The 19435-nt window shown below is 37.0% G+C and overlaps 1 protein-coding gene across 1 annotated transcript in view; it reads left to right on the forward strand.

The window, feature by feature from the left end:
* The first annotated feature begins 829 nt into the window (after positions 1 to 829).
* LOC136845117 (polyamine-transporting ATPase 13A3-like) overlaps positions 830 to 19435 on the forward strand; it is a 45349-nt gene continuing 26743 nt past the window's right edge. Inside the window, 5 exon segments of the mRNA XM_067114951.1 lie at positions 830 to 987; positions 2860 to 2936; positions 11099 to 11266; positions 11935 to 11996; positions 18247 to 18318. Coding sequence (XP_066971052.1) covers positions 918 to 987; positions 2860 to 2936; positions 11099 to 11266; positions 11935 to 11996; positions 18247 to 18318 — 449 coding nt within the window. The 5' untranslated portion in view covers positions 830 to 917.

The raw sequence follows: 19435 nt of genomic DNA on the forward strand, positions 1-19435 counted from the left end.
AAGTTGACATGATGTGTATCAATAAAAAAAAAAACATTTTTTTAATCATTAGGAAATTAGGTGTAGGTTTATCTATAGCTCAGAGCACTGCTGTAGCAATAATAATAATAATAATAATAATAATAATAATAATAATAATAATTATTATTATTATTTTTTCAGAAAAAAATAACATGCTTATATAAAAATATAATTTGCTTGAATCATTCATAGGCATCCTCGCACCCGTAGTTAAGACAAAGACCCTCTCGAACGTGCAGTCCACTTTGATGTCGACGATCGCAAGGATGCTCGTCATTCTCTTGGGGCTGTAATAGTATAAATAATATAGCCTTTATATTGGGCACATCCTGGAAACCCCCGTAGGGGGCTGGTGCCTACAGTGCACCGCATTACTCAAGGTTCTTTGCAGCGCGCTTTCGGCCTCTATGTTCTTCCATCTTACTTCCCACCAAGTTACCAACTCCTAACAGTTGATTCATAGTGCAACTGCGAGGTTTTCTTCCTGTTACACCTTTCAAACCTTTTCACCGTCAATTTCCGCTTCAGCGCTGAATGACCTCATATTTCCCAGTGCTGGGCCTTCGGCCTAAATTCTACATTCAATTCAACATCCTGGAAACATGGCTGCCGAGCCGTAACTATCGAATAACGCTTTGCTAGGACACTCTCGACCGGAGTCTGCCGTGCGCATTGCGAGTTGCACTTCACTTCCTTTCGCGCTGACGACGGGAAGGTTATCAGCGGGAGATAGTCAAGAGTCCATTACCCCATAATCATCCTCAGGTACCGCAGTCACCAGTAATCCCTCGCACTGGCAGAGTCCAGAGTCTATAAATCACCAACACACACACAGTCGCTGGTTAGTCAGTGTCAAGACTCGAAAGTGTGCGCACGTCCGCGTATTACGATGCCCGATGGCCACATTCCAGACCGTCAAGCAAAAACAGCGTCGCAACGCCAGAATATTTGTATTACGAAGACAATGTATACTTCTGTTGTTGTAGTTAATTAAATGCTTGTTGGATACGTCCTTAAACTGCACATATAACTGCACATATACTGTATATATATATATATATATATATATATATATATATATATATATAATATAATATATATATATATATATATATATATATATGTTAGTATGTAGTGTGTGTGTGTTTGTGTACATACATACATATGTATACACAAACACACACGTTTGTGTATGTGTGTGTGTGTTATGGCATTGTTACCAATTATGCACTTTTTCATATGTTCAGATATTAAGCCGCAAATGTTCTGTCGATCAAGAATTTCCACAGTGAATTATATGATAGGTGAACCTTTTTAATTGTATATATATATACATATATGTATATATATACTGTGTATATATACATATACATATATCTGTGTTTAATTATTTACATATTTCTGCTTTCTCCTATCTAACAGTTAAATGTTTTCCTTTAAAAGATTTTTAAAAGGGAACAAATAAATTTGAATAAACCACCATATTTCTTTCAGTACACATCGGACAAAGTATATTGGTTGAAAAATAGTGGCTTGTCCAAATTTCATTGTTTTACTTGTGGGTATTTTTAAGGAATATACATATATATATTTATGCATGTGTTATTTATATAATATATATAAATGTATATATAATGCACATGTTATTTATATAAGATATAAAAATATAAAAATCTGTATGTATTAGTTAATGTAACATATTTCACGTTCTTATATCAGAGGACTTAAATGCATTTTCCGAAGCCATTCCTTTACACTGAATGGAAGTGTCAAATTCGACCAATATTCGCTTCCAAATTTACTCTGGAACCTGAGAACGCTTCGGAAATACTCGCGCAGTAATTAATCCGGCGATGCTCCCACATGCTTCTCAGAAACGCAGATGCTTCATAGAAGTGCTTCTTGAATAAAAAAATGCTTCTTAATTTCTAATGAACTCCTGACGCGATTCCTAATGAACGTCCATTGAAATGACTGCTGTATTTTTTTTTTTTAAGGAATTTCTTTTCATTGCTTGGGGATGTGTTTGTTGCGTTTCTTCATTCCAAGGACAATATATTTTTTTTTTATGCATTGTTCTGCGGAAGCCAAGGACCTCTCAGTTAGCGGAGGATGATGTTTGTTATTGGATGTTTGCAAGGAGAAATGACAGATGTGGTGGATGGCAGTAGCATTTTGCGTGAGGTATAATAATCGTCTATAAAAACTTGACAATTTTAAATCACGTTTTCCCCAAAATCTCGAAGATTTTATTTATCTGTGTGGGTATTTGTGTATGCAAGTAGTGACATACACAGATATATTATATATATATATAATACATTTCTTGTATTTTAAGAGAGTGTTTTCGGGGGATATATGAACGCTTTGTCAGAAGGACATAAGAAAAAATGGAGATTTGTATTTTCTGTGTGTTGGGTTAATTTAGAATCAGATAATATCTTGTCTTTTTTTTTTTTTTTTAAACTAAAGTTTACTACCAATCTGTTCCTGAACTGTCATTCTGTAACCTGTTGTGGACTTGAGGTGGCTTTGTCATTTGAATTGTTGTGAAGATATTCTAGTATATAATTGTTAGGTTGACTTCTTAAACTGGGCTAAAGTTAAGTATACCTTAGTTTTACCAGACCACTGAGCTGATTAACAGCTCGTCGTACGTTTCTACTCTCTCTCTCTCTCTCTCTCTCTCTCTCTCTCTCTCTCTCTCTCTCTCTCTCTCTCTCTCTTAGATTATTAACTTTTCTTTTCAGTTAAATTGAGTGATATAACCATGAATGACCAAAAAAATAAAATTTGATTTAAACGTCCTTAATTCTCTTTTTTTTACCTTGATTTCAGATGAGGGAGACGGCGGGGGCGGAACCCCCTTTCATGCAGACGTCGATTACATCAACCCCAATACTGAGGATCAGGCGGTAGGTGTGGCCACCATAGTTCGTGTTCTCCGGCGTCGCCAGATGTCATTTTCGTTCAATTCGTTTCAAGCGTAATTTTGCTGAGCCTAAGATTCCTCACATTCACTTATCTGGGACACACACACATACACACACACACACACACACACACACACACACACACTGGAAGAAACCAGATTTGGACGGGATACCGTAACCAGGATCTCGAAAACCCTTCAATCCAGACCAATTCGACCTGAACAGCATTTAACCCATATACTCATTACCTCTGTAACGCCTCTCCTTTCCTCGCTGAGACGAGGACCTGCGTATGTTACGAGGAATGTCGCTTATTCAATTCTATTTGCTTTTAGTGGACTGTCAAACGATTATGAAAAGTGAAAAGATCCTCGTGAGATAGATAGATGAGGATATTTTCAATTTTCATGAGTTTTTAATAGAGGCCATCAAAAGCAGATAGATTTGAATAAACGACATTGCTGTTAACATACGTAGATCCTCGTCTCAGGGGGAAAGGAGAGCCGTTACAGAGGTATTAAGTATATTTTGTCTGGATTTAAGAATGGTCGAGATCCTGGTTAAGGTTTTCCGTCCAAGTCCCTGGTTTCATTCAGGTTGTGTGTGTGTGTGTGTGTGTGTTTGTTCTAGATAGGCGTATATGAGGCGTCTTTGATGGCAACTTCTTAACCGCAAAAGGGAAAATGCAACACAGTATACATATTGAAATTCACGAAAAAATATCTACTTTGGACCTTTCAAGTGTCGAGCTCCCGGCCCTGTTTATCGACAAGTTTTTATGTTTTTGTTTATTGAAATGATTTGTTGAGGTTTTTATATTTATCAGTTTATTTATTTTGCGTACATGACTATCGCCACCAAGTAAGAGCTGACATGGTTGGATTAAGAACGTATTTTACAAAATAGGGTTGAAGATTGTCGAACTGTCTGTTATTCATGGAATTTAAGAATGATTCCAGTAATTCATTTGTTAATGATGTAGAAGATTGTTATCCATGATTTGATCATTTATTATTATTATTATTATTATTATTATTATTATTATTATTATAGGTAGTAGACCCTCTTTCAAACGTGTAGTGTTGAATGTTATTGATGTATTCAATTTATTTAGAACTTTCTCTACCCTTCTAGATAACTTATTATTATTATTATTATTATTATTATTATTATTATTATTATTATTAATTACAAACAACAGGTGTTACAAGCACGCAAACACCACTAAGGCAAAACGCTCAGAGATGAAACACACCAACTTATGACGCAAGTGCGTTTTGAGAGAATGAACATTAAACAAAGAAAACGGGTAGCGTAGAAAAACGACCCATGGGACATTCTTGCAGCTGGGTGGGAACCAGTTTGTGTGACCTTCAGTTTCACATAAAATGTGGTGATTTGGATGCGTCATTCCATTGAATGGATATGACTGAATTTGTTTATATTTTTTTCAATAACTTGCTGACTTTCACATTCGTGTTGTCTCTCTGCTTGCTGCGCGAACTTCTTTATTTTGTGTTTTGTTGCGCAGTTTGTCCATGTCCATCGAACGGATACGATCGAATTATTCTTTTTGCTCATATTACGAACTTCTTTATTTTGATTTCGTGGGTTCAGTTGAAGATGTGGATGATGTAAGGGGCAAAATAGGCCTGAAAGAGAGACTGCCAACGAAAATGAGCCGTAAGCTCAGTAGATCACAAGAGCATTGATCGAGAGACGGAGAGAACGTCTGAGAAATGTCAGGAACTTCAGGAAAGTGGCCCGTGATCACCAACTTGTCATTACCACGCTAAAGTTGAACATAAAAGTACCCAGTGGAAAAGCTGACATTCAAAACAGATTTGCAGTTCTAGAAACCTTATCTGAAGAGGATCAGATAATGAATGAGGACTGGTTCGACCTCCAGAATGTAAATCAGTCTCTGAAAAAGTACAGGGTTATGGGGTAACCAAGGCAGACAAATTTAAGCGAAGATATAAGGAAAAGAACTCGAAATAGCGAAGATAAACGAAGGTCAAGAAGGGTACTTGGACAAACACGATGATATTGTTGACAAAGCCATGTAATCAGCTTAATGGCACTGGTGTGAGGATAGCCCACGGAATTATTGATGAAATACCAATGGACGAAAAGAGAAGGATGAAAATGCCTGTCAAAATGAGCGATGGGTCAACAATAAAATCGAAAGAAGAAGAAAGATGGCAATAGGATGTAAATTTTTTGTAGGGGTCGTGGGTAGGACAGACATGTGGTGGATAATTTGATTGGAATACCAGGTACTGTTATTCCATTATCATGGAATCCGTATACTAGCTATACTGTTTTGCTCAATATGGATTGAGGAAACAAAACTTTTGATTGGAAATCGGAAGTCTCGTCGAGGTCCCAAACAAAGGTGACCTGATGGATGTGGTAACTGTAGAGGCTGGTTGCAATGAATTATTATTATTATTATTATTATTATTATTATTTCAGTAGCTAAAACCTATTCACATGGAACAAGCCCACCAAAGGGGCCGTTGACTTGAAATTCTTTAAGCTTCCAAAGAATGTTGGTTACAACCTCCCACTGCAGCAGACACCCCAACACTGCAGCAGTAACCGATCGTAATACAGAGCCAGTGATTTTTCATCGCCCTGGGGGAGACGCGAACTCACCCCGTCTGAGTGGCATGCCACGACACTAACCACTGTACCATCTGAAGAAAGAAATTGATACAAAGCTTAGAGACAAACAAGCTGGTTTGAGAAAAGGCAGGATTTGCACAGACCATGCAGAGACTTGCGCTGAGAAATATTGCGCAGTAATGTACTGAGAAATGTTGCGCAGTAATGCACGGAATTTAAAAATCCCCTTGTAATGCAGAAGGCATTCGTCAGCGCCCACAGACCAGTACTGTGGAAGGTCTCGTGTTAATATGGCGTTCTTGTTAAATATGTAAAAAATAATTAGAATTATCCGTGAGAAGTCGATGGGATCTTGTCAGGCGAATTTGCAGTAAATAGTGGCATGCTGCTAGGGGATATGATTTCACCCTTATTGTTTGTCATTGTCAGATTTTATAGTGAACAAGAATAGTCAGAAGTGGAAGAGGAGTAACGATAGGAAGTTTGACACTTATAATTTGATATGATACTGTATTGATCAGCAAAATCATGAGGTTTACAGGGTTTAATAGAATGCATATCTAGAGAGTTGGGACCCAAAATGAAATCCAAGAAAAACAGGTGACGAGGACATGAGGCGTTCAGCATAAGAAGGGCCTCTCACCTCAACTTTTGAAAATGGCGTTTTTCTCCTGATCAGCTTTAAAATAAACCCTCCCTTTTTTTCAAAAAGGGGGTGGGGGAGAACTATAATTTTTTATGCATACTGTTCTATTCCTGATCGCAAATACTTCATCTCATACAAAATTCAACTTTGTCTCTTGAAAAATAATGGAATTAGAGTAGGTTGAATTTCCAGAACTTTGATGGCTTATAACTCAAAAATCTTTTTTATGGCAAGAGGTCCTTCTAATGCTGAACGACTGACATATTCGCGAAGGGATGAAACGCACCAGAGTGAGAAAGACTTCATGAGGTTGAATCATTTAAATATTCAGGCACTTTGATATTCAGCAAAGGTCCTCTTAGTTTAGACCTCTGTGAAAGACGAGAAAAAAGTTGAGTGAAACAATTGGAGGTCTGAACAAGATTTGGAATCAAATAGACCGAAATTGCATACGAAAGTAAGACTATACGTAAGTTTATTTCGATTGGTATTTCTATACGCTTATTAATCATGGTAAGATTACGTCGATTTATGCTAAATAGCGTCAGAGGCAGGGTAGTGGGAGAAGTGACACCATAAAGGAAATTACGGAAGTTGCATAAGTGGAGGAGATAACGATGTAAGGGAAATAGCGAACACTTGGCCTGTTTATCACACAGTGGTAACTGGGCTTCCCTAGGCGCCAGAAGGGTTAGAACAGTGGTTCTCAACCTTTTTGGTCCATGCACCCTTTCACCATATGTCAGAATGTCATCCCCCCGGCCCCTTTTCCAAAATTGTCTGCTTCAAAAGGTGTACTCTAAATAATATGCAACAAAACACTAAACAAACACACAAACTAGCAGAGAGAAAGCCCAGCGTGACCTGTCAATAGTGCGGACTGATACACACTGCGTTTAGTACAGTGGTCCTAGAGCCAGTTTGAACCTGCCAGTCTGTAGTCACAATTCCGCCCCCCCCCCCAAGCAAAATGAAACACTGAAATTCCCCCCTGGTTGAGAACCACAGGGTTAGAAGACCCAGACATACTCGGATCTCAGAGAAGGGAGGCTGGAGATGAGTGGAAATGTGTAGGAGACGAAACACAGGAAGGTCGTAAGTGGAGGAATTTCACAAAAGGCCCTTTGCGTCACGCGCCGTTGGAGGCGATGATGATGATGATCATAGTCTCAGTATTCTTTTAGGAGAACTCTGACGGGAATGCCGAATTCCATCGAAAATGGTGATTGGTAAACTTCCGTGGGAAAGGGGTTCTTGTTGAAGGAAAAGTCGTTGGTGTTGATAAGTTATTCGTGGATTTAAAGTATTTGTTGATACGTACTGTGAAGAAAGCATATTTTGACTGTGCGCCTTTGGAATTTGACAGGCCAGGTTATTTTGGTAGAAAGTGCGTTGTCGATAAGTTCCTGGACTATTTCCTATACATATAGGGTTTCTAAGATTTATAGTATTTGCTGGTACTGTGATGAAAGGCATTCATATTTTCACTGCGCGTTTGGAATTTCACAGATCAGGACATTTTCCCGCGCAGGACGTGTAACAAACTCAGAGCGAAATCGCATTAATTTCAGTGGAAAAACTCGCCGAACTCGTCCAGAATCTTCGCGCAGTTTGTTTTACCTTCGTGAAGTTCGAATAATACTGGCAATGGCGACCCGCTGCAATTCTTGCTGCGGAAATTACCGTCATTATTACCGGCTTTGTACAGTATTCGCTATTGTTGTGGGGGGATGGGATGTGTCAGAAGCAGCATTGATTTGCATATTCTTTATTAGTCGTTTCCTTAGATGCTTTCCAGTTAATGAGTTCTGTCACAACTGGTGTTTGATCTTCGCGCCGTTGACTGCTGGGAAATTGCATTACCATTGGCATTGTTGCTTTCCTGAGGCAGTTCGCTCCTTGAGACACAGATTATCGAGTCTACGGAACAAAATCCGGTAAAACTAAGTATCGGCTCCGCGTCGGGTATTACCTTGGAAATTGACTTTTTTCAATAGCATTTTGGTTGCTTATCAAGAATTTACCGATATCTTTTGTGGGTCGACTGTAATCAACCTGTAATTATACTCAGAACTGAGTATATTTTTGCTATCGCGCATGCGCAGTGTTATAGGGGAACTTTTGGTAAAAAGTCGAGTTTCCTTCACCGGGGGTCGGAGCCCCCCGGCTAAGTAATACGGCCTACAAGGTTAGGTTAGGTTTAGTATGGTTCCTTTTTATAATAGATTTCCTTAGCCAATCCCTTCTTGAACATACGGCTCTGAACCTCGGTATGAAGAATTGAGGCAGTGAAGTATATATTTGCCGCAGATAGCATGGTCAGCCTGGAAGGATAAGATTATTTTATTATCAACCTTCATGTAAAGGAACTTGTGTCCACGCAGACCTTAGCAATGAAATTCGTACGTTAACAGAGGACAAATTGAATGGATCATGTGGTCTCAGATAAACAAACAGAAAATTATGTTTTGTAAGCGTTTTTAGGAGTGCCGAATATGACTTGCGCAATCTAGTGATTGCGAGCGTTAAACTTGTCCCCCGGGGGAATATCAGTGAAACTCGAAGTCTGTCTACTCCCTAAATTAAAAGCACGGGCCGTAAAAATGACTTGCACAGTTTATTGTTAAAAGCAGTGAGTGCGGAAGGAGGAAGTGGAGATTATGAAGGAATGAGGAATAAAGAAAAGTCATTTAAGGATGTCGGAGACAGAATTGGACTGAATATAGAATTTAGGCCAAAGGCCAAGTATTTGGACCTGTGAGGTCATCCAGCGCTGAAACAGAAACCGACAGTAAAAAGTTTGAAAGGTGTAACAGGAGGAAAACCTCAAAGCAGCTGCACTATGAATCTATTGTTAAGAGATGGTGGAAAGTCAGATGGAAGAAAGAGAATATGAAAAGAGGTACAGTAAAAGGAACGAAAGGGGCTGCAGCTAGGGGCCGAAGGCACGCTGCAAAGAACCTTATGTAATGCCTACAGTGCACCGCACGAGGTGCACGGACGGCGCTACCCTCCAGCGGGGATCGAGGAAAGGAAAATTTTACTTTAATGAAAGTATGAGCGCAGCAACGCATGCAATAAAGAAATAGAGTCTTTGGAGAAAAATGTCGAAGAAAACGGAGAACAACGGGACCACATCGCAAGAGAAGATTCTCATTAAATAGAAAAGATGTAAATTTAGGCAAAAAAAGTAACCTTTCACAACAGGATTTATACCAAACATGGACTGTGATTGTTAGAGAGATTTGTAAACAGAATGAAGAATACGGAAGATTAAGATAATCTCACAGAAGAAGAACGTTCCTGTTTGTCAGTGAAAATGTAGCAGAATCATCAAAACCTTGAAAGCAGGATGATAGCTCCTGCTGAAGTACGCAAGCGACCTCTTCCAGATCGTGTTTCAAGGAAACGTAGATCTTTGCAGGCCCTTATTGGTATCCATAGACCCTCCCTTGGAATGTACGTTAGAATTTGTGTCGTCAAAGGAGGCGTTTTGTTTAGATACAGTAGTAGGATAAAGGACTTGATGCTTTGTAGTGAACTGTGGACTAAGACAAGGATGGTTATTGCTTCCTATGTTGTATAGAATACAGTATTATGACGGAAGCAGTACGAAGTATCAAGCACAATAATGTGCCAGAATCTTGGCGTTTGTTAGTGTGGTGAATCCAGCAGGACACTCTCGCTACACAAATACTAATTCAAGGCAAATCAAGAAAAATACAGATAAAGTGAGGAGTATTTCAAGAGATATATATGGGAATAGATGCCACAGATTGGGCAGTAATATTTGGGGTTTAATGAGTTTGAATATCTATGAAGCACGGGGACATACCAGGATGAGACGGGAAGATGCACAACAAAATTTCTCCCCGGAAATAGATGTTACTACAATCATGAGAAGTAAGAAATGTTGAAAATGAAGCAATATTGCAAAACGAATGGCACAACAGATTGAGACTTATACGGAACACCTCGAACGAAAAACAAAAAAATGTATTTGAGATCACAGTACTAGATTAAGACAAACATCATCACTAGATTAAGACAAACATCATCATGTTGGGATGGGGAGCTGATTTAGAACTGAGGAGGTTAATATGGGAAAGTATAGTGGACTAAAAGCGGTTAGTGATTAAACCCGGGAAATGAGACTCCACATTATGGCTACATTGAGAGGAGAGGCTTATAGCATTGGGACAGAATGAAACCTGAAAACTAGATTGAAGCCAAATAAAATTACCAGATTCACAGGTTTGGTGACTTGATACCTGGAGGTCAGGGGTTGATATCTGTAGGTTGACAGACTCTTTGTTGGCTGTGAACTCATATATAGCATTTCCTGAAATCACATGGCTGTGAGATATTACCAGTTGGGTTGAGAAAATCCTGTTATTTGTACCTTTTACCTAAAGGATTTCAGAGATAATTGGTATTAGGACCACTCATGGACTGAGAAAGCCATGGCTGTCTTAACAGTACAAGTCTCCTCAGTTAAAATGGCCCTCTGTTTGGGGAAAGGACTTTTTCAATCATGATTATTGGAGAATTAATATAATATTTGTTTGAGAACTTTGTTATTTAGTCCAGTGTTGACATCTTAGTTTCAGCCAGCCCACTATAGCTTCATGCAAATACTGCTTCATCCGAATAGATTGTATTACTCAGTATCTTGTTCATATTTCAGGAGTGAGTCCCTTACTAGGTCTAGGGTTTTTGGATTCTCCTGGGACCTTTCAAAAAGATAGATTCCCGTCTTCTTCTGACAGTATCTGAATGATATTTAATTGCACTTACATAATTTTCATCTGACAGTATCTGAATGATATTTAATTGCACTTGCATTACTTTTTTTATTTCTTCACAGGAAGTGTATGGTTACAAGCGGTCATGGCTTAGGACGAGTATAACTTGGATTTTCATCTTGGCAACAGGTGGTTTGCTGCGTCTTGTCTTCCACTGGGTCCCTGAGTGGATGCTCTACTCCACTCATGTCCGTTGCTCTCTGGAGGACGCTTCTAAGGTCCTCGTGGTGGTAAGTCCCCCAAGGTTATGTGTTTAGTAAATAGAGACATATACGTTACAGTTTTGGAGGCATAGGCAGCGTTGGAATATGGTATAAACATGCCTCACACTATATTATTTCCTAAATAGGAGGTAATTTTTTTATAATAATTTAGATCTCTCATATAGTAAACGTATAACCCTGCCGTGTGTAACTATACAATTTTATACCTTAGTACAAAAATCAGGATTTTAATATTGGCTTTGACATGTGGTGTTCAAAAAGAATATGACTAAAGTTAGCCTTGTGTAGGAGTCCATTTTTCTTACACTTACCATGCACTGTAAGCGTTTCTTAAGGTTTTTTGCAGCGTCCCTTTGGCCCCTAGCTGCAACCCCTTTCATTCCTTTTACTGTATCGCCTCCATTCATATCCTCTTTCCAACTTGCTGTCCACCCTCTCCTAACAATTGTTTCATAGTGCAACAGCTTTGAGATTTTCCTCCTGTTACACCTTTCAGACCTGTCTGCTCTCAATGTCGCCTTTCAGCACTGAATGACCTCATAAGTCCCAGTACTAGGCCATTGGCTGAAATTCTGTATTCCTTCCTTCCTTTATCATGCATGGAGAATAATGTGCAAGGTGGTGGATTTGATATTATAGAATGCAGCACTAAAATCTGACTTCTTCATTTACAGGAAGAAAAGTATAAGAGAAATTTTGTGAAAAATATTTATGAAATCAGCGCCGAGAACGTTAGGTAAGAGAGTATTCGTGTTTGTTTATATGCAGTATGTTAATATAGTGGTTCAAGAACCTGTGTGTATCTCATTGCATATCTCATTTTATGTTGTACCAAATTGCCGGAAAATTTTAGAGTTTTGACTTGAATGGTTCATAGTCAGTAATATACGTAAACTCTTTCTAATATAAATTATACACTTGAATAACTCAAAAAGGTATACTTTGGCACCTAAATTTCTCAGAAGGTATACTTTGGATATCCCTGCATGATTTTAAATATGTGAGAGATTTCTCTTGATTTATTTTGAAAATTTGTGGAAGAAATATCCATTTTAGATACTGGCTTCATTCACAATGCCAAATAAGAAACTTGTATGCATTTCATATTGAATTCCTGGGGGAAGTATACAACATTAGTATATCAATACCTTTTGCACTGCTATACAAGCCATATCATTTTATGTGTAATAAGAGAATACTTTAACAGCTAGTACCCATTTAAGATCACAGAACATAGACGGAATGTTGAACAGATAATACTCACTTGATTTTACTGTGATTTCATTTCTGAGCACTTTTAAGTGTGACTGTGATGAGATAGTATTTAGGCAGTCTTAACATGTACACCTTATTTCATCCTTGTTGTACAAGAGTTTGTATGTCACAGAAACTGATGAATTTTCACAATACTGTTAACATTTTGGAAAGAATGTTTATAAAAAAAGAAAGTCCCAGTAATATTGTCTGTTAAGGTCTTCAATTGTATTGGTTTCTGAATATACAGGTATATATCTTGATTACAAGATATCGTACTGTAAAGCCTATGATAGCTGAGTTTCTTGGAATTTGTGAATTGCCCTTAATAGTAGGTGGTGTATTGTCATAGTGTACCTGTGTTGCCTTAATTTTTAGAATTTTGCATACTCTGCAGGTCTTGTAAATTAGTTTTCCGTTTTTAAGTCACTGTAAAGAATTTTGTAATGTTTTCATTTAAAAATCTTAAGTAGACATTGAATATCATAAATATCTAGTATTAATATCTTGAAGTTACCTGTTAAATCTTGTACACTATCTAGTGGCATCTTTTTCTTTTGGACACACTCAGTTGGATCATTTGTGTCCAAACAAGAGCTTACCTATTACTTTACAAACGCCTTGCTGTTGGTTTAGTTCCAGTTAAAAACAAGTGAAGCAATTGTTAGATGGCAAGACCTCATGAAAAACAACTACCTCGCCTGTTACAGCGCTTGTGTTTGTAGCACTTGGTTTGCTTAAAGAATTGAAGATCTTTTGTAAAACTCCTTGAACCAAGTTTTTATCCAGCTTATTTTTTCCATCCTCTCTGTCCGTCATTTTCTCTGGTATCTGTGATTGTAGACAGGGTTTTGTGAAATGTACAAGAATAATTGCAGTTTGTGTATGTTGAAGATGTGTCCAGTATATATTCTGCAGGTGTGCATTTACATAAGTCACTTCTGGTTAGCAATGTAGGCCTTACCCAACTATGTCAGCCTGGCAGTTGGTAAAGTCATACCATTTTGAATAACAACGCAGATCCCATTTGAGATTTTGCCACTTCCAACTCCCACTCGTCTCAGCTATAGAGAGGGAGAAATCGTAGCCCAGGGATACACACTGCCACATCTCTTGTCTGCCAGGTCAAGGATAAAGGGAAGGTTAAGTAAGTTAATACCTTCAGACATGGTGTAACTTCCCTCTATATCACCCATGGTGGAAGGCTCTCCACATCAGCATACGAATGTGCAAGGCCGAGAAATTATTCAAAATTTCCACAATTAATTCCAATGGCAGATCATACAGTTCTGCATAGCTTTGACCACACTCAGCAATGTACCATGGCTGCATTTGAGGTATGCATAAGTACTGTTTGCTGCTGATGCAAAGGTGAAAACAGTATTCAAGAATTTGAAGTGCCTGTTGTCCGAGATGAGAAAAGAAAAAGATTGGAAACAGTTACAGACACTGTAACTACCCTTTGTAACAAGGCATGTGGTTAAAAATAACCGCATGTGACACACTTGCATATTTTTTGCTGTCTTGAATGTTTCCATATGCTAACTAACTTTCCATACAATTTTTCTGTTTTTCCATATGCATAATAATGAGTAATGATGAAATTGTTAATTAACTTTAAGATATGGTTATTGAGTGAATGAAGGGATTTAAGGAGGACAAAACAAAGTGAAATTTTGAGTGGGTTATAATACCCCATGTAGAGAAAGGCTGGGAACTCGGAAGAGATTAATATGTTTATAGAGAAGTGTAGATTTATTTTTATATGCATTTGGTAGTTTGTAATGGTAGTAGCATCAAATTTATGGTTATTCATTTGTAGTAATTTTGCAACACTTATTTTATTTATTCCTCTGTCACTATCTTCTGTGTATCAAAGGAAAGCATTGCCATTACCAGAGTTAGTATATCAGCATTCAGTATCCTTTTGATATTGTTTGTAGGAAATATAGAAGTGAGAGACTGCACACACACACACACACACACACACTCTCTCTCTCTCTCTCTCTCTCTCTCTCTCTCTCTCTCTCTCTCTCTCTCTCTCTCTCTCTCTCTCTCTCTCTCTCTCTCTCTCTCTCTCTCTCTCTCTCTTTTGCCTGTGTGTCAGCAGAGAGCTAAGTCAAGCTAAAGAAAAAATTCATGTGAAAGTAATATTTGCCCAGTTGTTGCTGGAACATAAAACTGCTACAAAGGTCACATTTTTTGTGAGTTTCCACTGGTAAAGATTAAATGAAGAGAGTTTCCCCAGAGTTTCCCCAGACTGCTCAAAAATGAATAGAGGGCTCTTATAGAAAAAGCTTCCCTATAGGCTTATCACTTCTTACAAAAGAGGGGAGAATGGAATCTTGTTTGAATTGTACATTAGAAGCAATTTAATAGAAATTAAACCTGAAAAATAGTGTTGCATTGCTTAAAAAAAAAGCAGAGAAGAAAACTTGGGTAGTGTTTTAAAATGTTATGTTACAAACAAACAAACACAGTTTTGTTTGCTTTTAAAAGTTGAATTCAGAATTTTTCAGAGCTGGATTTCACCTTAATAAGGCAAACACTACAACTTAGATTTATTACATATTCTCTAATAAACTATAAGCCCTTTATTGTCAGGTAGTTTGTTGCAATACATAAATGTTTATTGTATGAAAATGAAGAACCCAAGCTCATGAACACAGGCAAGAATATATTGGAATCATCGATCTGTGTTTGCAAATGGTAACACAAAGACTTAACAAGTCACAACACTTAAACACAGGTGTTCTTAAGAGCTTCAAGGTTAATTCTACTTCATGAAAAAACATTGAAATGTAATTGGGTCACCATAAACCAAACTAAACCTAATGGAGCAGGCTCCTAAAATGAGTAATGCATACTGAACTAAGATGCTCAAGGATGAAGGATTGAGCAGCTTTGTGTATGCGTTATAATCTCAGAGTATCAAAAGCATGCTGGCAAAGTAAATTATTTGAACCTTTGCTAAAATTTAAGAGCAAATTTAATGCATAATATTTAGAAGGCTTGGCTTCCGTAAAACTCATTACAAGTGTATAAACCTTGTTAGTACAGTACTGTATATGAAAAGAGAAAAGGAACATTTTCTTGCCATACGCATCTGGTTGAAACAGCAGTGCACAGATGCTCAAAGATTCAAAGATTGTATCAGACATGTAAAAGAATGTACATTATATGTGTATGTTGTGATGATACAAGTCCCTTTACAACTACCAAAGTTTGTGGTGCTGTTTGCAACAGCTATCTTTGAAGTAAACCATTAGAGGATCAGTTGCAAATAAACTACGATACACAATCAAACTTTGGACTTTATCCGGAGAATATAGCTGGTGATATTTTGTGTTTTCAAGTGGAAGAGGTCTTATTTGCCACTCAGTTGATGCTTTTTTTGTTTTTAATTGGGATCCGGATTTTGGTAGACTGGCAACTAGGTATTTGTAAAGTAATGGATATATATTTGAGAAAAAAATTATATATAAAAACCCTATTTTTATCATATCAGGAATACAAGTTTATTGTCTTGTAAAGTCCTCCAGGAAACTCATTTGTAAATATGTTTTGAAGGAAAATTGTTGTATTGTGCTTGGAATTTCATTTGATATTACATGAGAATAAATGGCTTGTTAGTATGCGGTGTAAAGAAGTTAAAATAGACTAAAGCTTAATTTGGAGCTTGTAGTAGAAAATCCTAGTTTAATCAGTGTGGGAAAGGAAGCCAGGTGGCATGGGATACCATTGCAAAACTACTTATGGAAGGGATTCTGCCTCAGGTTACTATCAGAAACACTTGAGACACTTTGTCAGACCAGCTAACAAGAGATGTAAGGTTAATTATTATACTGTAGTGTGCTATCAGTCAATTGTTTTGTTGATGTATCTCCATATGCATTAATGAGCAAAAGGGATTTGATTGCTTACAGAGGGACCCTGGGGAAGTTACCATACTCATATAAGATGCCCATAAGATAATTTATTTGTTTTTAGTCATTGACTTAATACATACATAGGGATTTTTTGTGAAATTTAAAGGACTTAAAATATTTCAGTCATTGAATTGTCCCATTGAAAGTACCTGTATTACCTAGATAAACGTTACCCTTCAGTACATGAAGATAGGGTATGGATTACTGATTTTGCTGAGAGGTCATCGCGGCATGAGGACGAAGAGTAGGTTTTATAAGGTATCATGAATATGCATGCATCCTTTCCTAGTTATGATTGGGAGGGAAACTGGTGGATCATTGGTTAATTACTTATTCGTGAATCTTTATAAAATTCAGGGATGTACGACATTTCAACCCTTTGTTTTTAGAAAGGTCTCTTTAGAAATGATTTATCATAAATTCTCATATTTTGAGGTTACTCATTATTTTCGTAAGTAAAAATTAGGATACTATATCTGTAAAGTATTTAAAGAGATGTGTTTCAAGTCACACCAATAGTTCTGGTCAGGTGTTCTCCACATAAACTATTTAGGTCAAGGGGTAAAAATATGTCTCATTAGAGCCCTCCATTTGCGATAAAAGTCAGTTTTTTCAAAACTTTTCACTTAACCATCTGAGGTCAATTTTAGAGTGTACCAACATCTAGGTAGTTGCAGATAATGAGAATGGTTGTTTGACATCATCAATAGATGTAGCTGTAAAAGGGAAGGATTCCACAACTTTTTTTTACCTTTAATCAGTATTAGAGAAATAGAGTTCAGCTAGGTGGTTAAATGAAGAATTTATATGATGTACAATTATAAGATGAAGAAAAAGTTTATATTAATATACAGTAAAGGCTAGAATGTATTTAACATTAGATTGAAGCTTAGCCCTACAGCTGATGTGACATGGCCTTCAAACAGTAAGATATTTGTTTAAGATATTTCTTGTAGAAATGACCGAGCAGTGCCCACTCACTTGTCATAAAAGGTTGTTGTTCACAGAAGTGCTTAGCTATGAAAAAATAAAGAAATAAATACATAAATGATTGACAGTAGAAAAAGCACATTGCATATTACAACCTTAACTTAGAAGTATCAACGTCTGTAATATTGCTGGGAAAAGTATCCCACAGCTATACATTGACATCAATATTGTTTTTGAAGATTAACAGATATTCAAAATATAGAACAAGTCCCAAATGCCATTAGTTTGCAAAAACATGTTCATAGATTAGAATTTTAATATGTGGAATGAGAGAAAATGAAGTAAAATAACAGAGAGACAAATCAGCAAAACATCACATCAAAATTTGGGGATATGACCTTATGTATATCCAGTTAGCAGTTTTGTATTGGAATCACTTTTGGACGAGTAAATTTAGTGCCCCAGCTATATACGTAATGGGTAGAAAGATTCTTCCAAAACCATGAAACTAACATTGCACCTCTTTTGGCTCTGCTGACAAAGTGTTCGTGGGTTCCTTTGATGTGCTCCTGAGTAGATGAAAGTAGTAGTAATAGTGTGCAGTAATCCTATGCCATATGACTAGATAAGCAATATAACCCAGTAATTCAAATGGATCATCATCAGTGATATGAGCACTTACAGCATTGTCTGTACAGTATTCTCATATTCAATGGTTGCTGTACATAGCACATCAGATTATACAGTAGTTTGAGAATGACTGAAAAATCCAGGTTACTCTATAATCCAGTTTGCTGAAGACAAAGTGTGCCTTTCAAGGGTTTGTTAGGTATTGGTTCTCATAACCAATTTTTTCTTTTCCAAACATAAAAGCTTACTTCCTCGAGCTTCAGGTAGTGTCTGGAAACGACTACAGAATCTTCTCTATTTCTTAATAGATGCCAGGTACTTTATCAAACTAAACATCGTGTTTAAGTCCTGCATTACCAGTCATCAGTTATTACTTGTGCTTATCCTATATTCCCTTGCTCGTCTTAATTCCCATCCAATCTTTAGTACAGGATTGATTTGGTGCCCTTTCATGTGCTATGCATTGTACTGTCATTAATTTTACGAGGTCCACTTCACAAAAAGTGTTGCTGTGTGATTTTCAAAGGCAAACGTGTTGATAACTGAGATACTACTGTGCCTTTGCTGTGATGCTACAACAGAGTAATTTTGATCTTGCATGCGTCTCGTTGCTATTGCCTTATTTGAAAGTTATGTTGACGGACCTGTACGAACCAGTGTCCCATTTTTACTCTTCATCAGATATGTTAGATTTTTTTTACATTATAATGTGTATTGATACTTTCTCATTTTATTACTATTGCAAAATTATATTCTCTGCTTGCATGCACATCTTGTACACTGTTAATTAATTTTTTTTTTAATTTTTGTTTTACAGTAACACTTTCATTGTGGTTTTCTTTTAGGAAGCACTAAACTGCAATAGAGAATACTAGGAAAATATTTCAGTACCATTGTCTGCAGGGGAATTCCTCAGTCTTCCGAAACTTTTTATGAGATTATCTGTTTATTATCTAGTATGGTGCAAATGGACCAATAATCCCAAAGAAAGTACTGATAAAGCATTTAGGGTACAGTTCCCGTTACCCTAAAAGCTATTTCACTAGTTACGGAGTGTTTTAGTCCTGTGGAAAAAATCCACAACAAAACTGTCTTTTTCAGTGTAGTTTCATGAAAAAGTATTCGTTAAAACCTTTTCACAGTGACCAGGCCTTATACAGAAAGCATATTTTGTCTTTGGAAAGAATTCCAGAGTAATTACAATATATGATACAATATTTCTTTGGGTGAAGGGTGGGGCAGTTTTTATTATTTTGGCATCCTATAGTTGTTCAAAGGCATTATGCTAGTTGTCCTTAATATAACCTGTAATAATGAATTATTATTATTATTAATATTATTGTTATTATTATTTATAATGAACATATATTCTTATTGAAGGAAAGGGAGAAAATTAAGTTTTTAGATCTCACATAATCTTTAAATATCATGT

Source organism: Macrobrachium rosenbergii, chromosome 13, assembly GCF_040412425.1.
Source record: "Macrobrachium rosenbergii isolate ZJJX-2024 chromosome 13, ASM4041242v1, whole genome shotgun sequence".
In the NCBI taxonomy this organism is placed as follows: Eukaryota; Metazoa; Arthropoda; class Malacostraca; order Decapoda; family Palaemonidae; genus Macrobrachium; species Macrobrachium rosenbergii.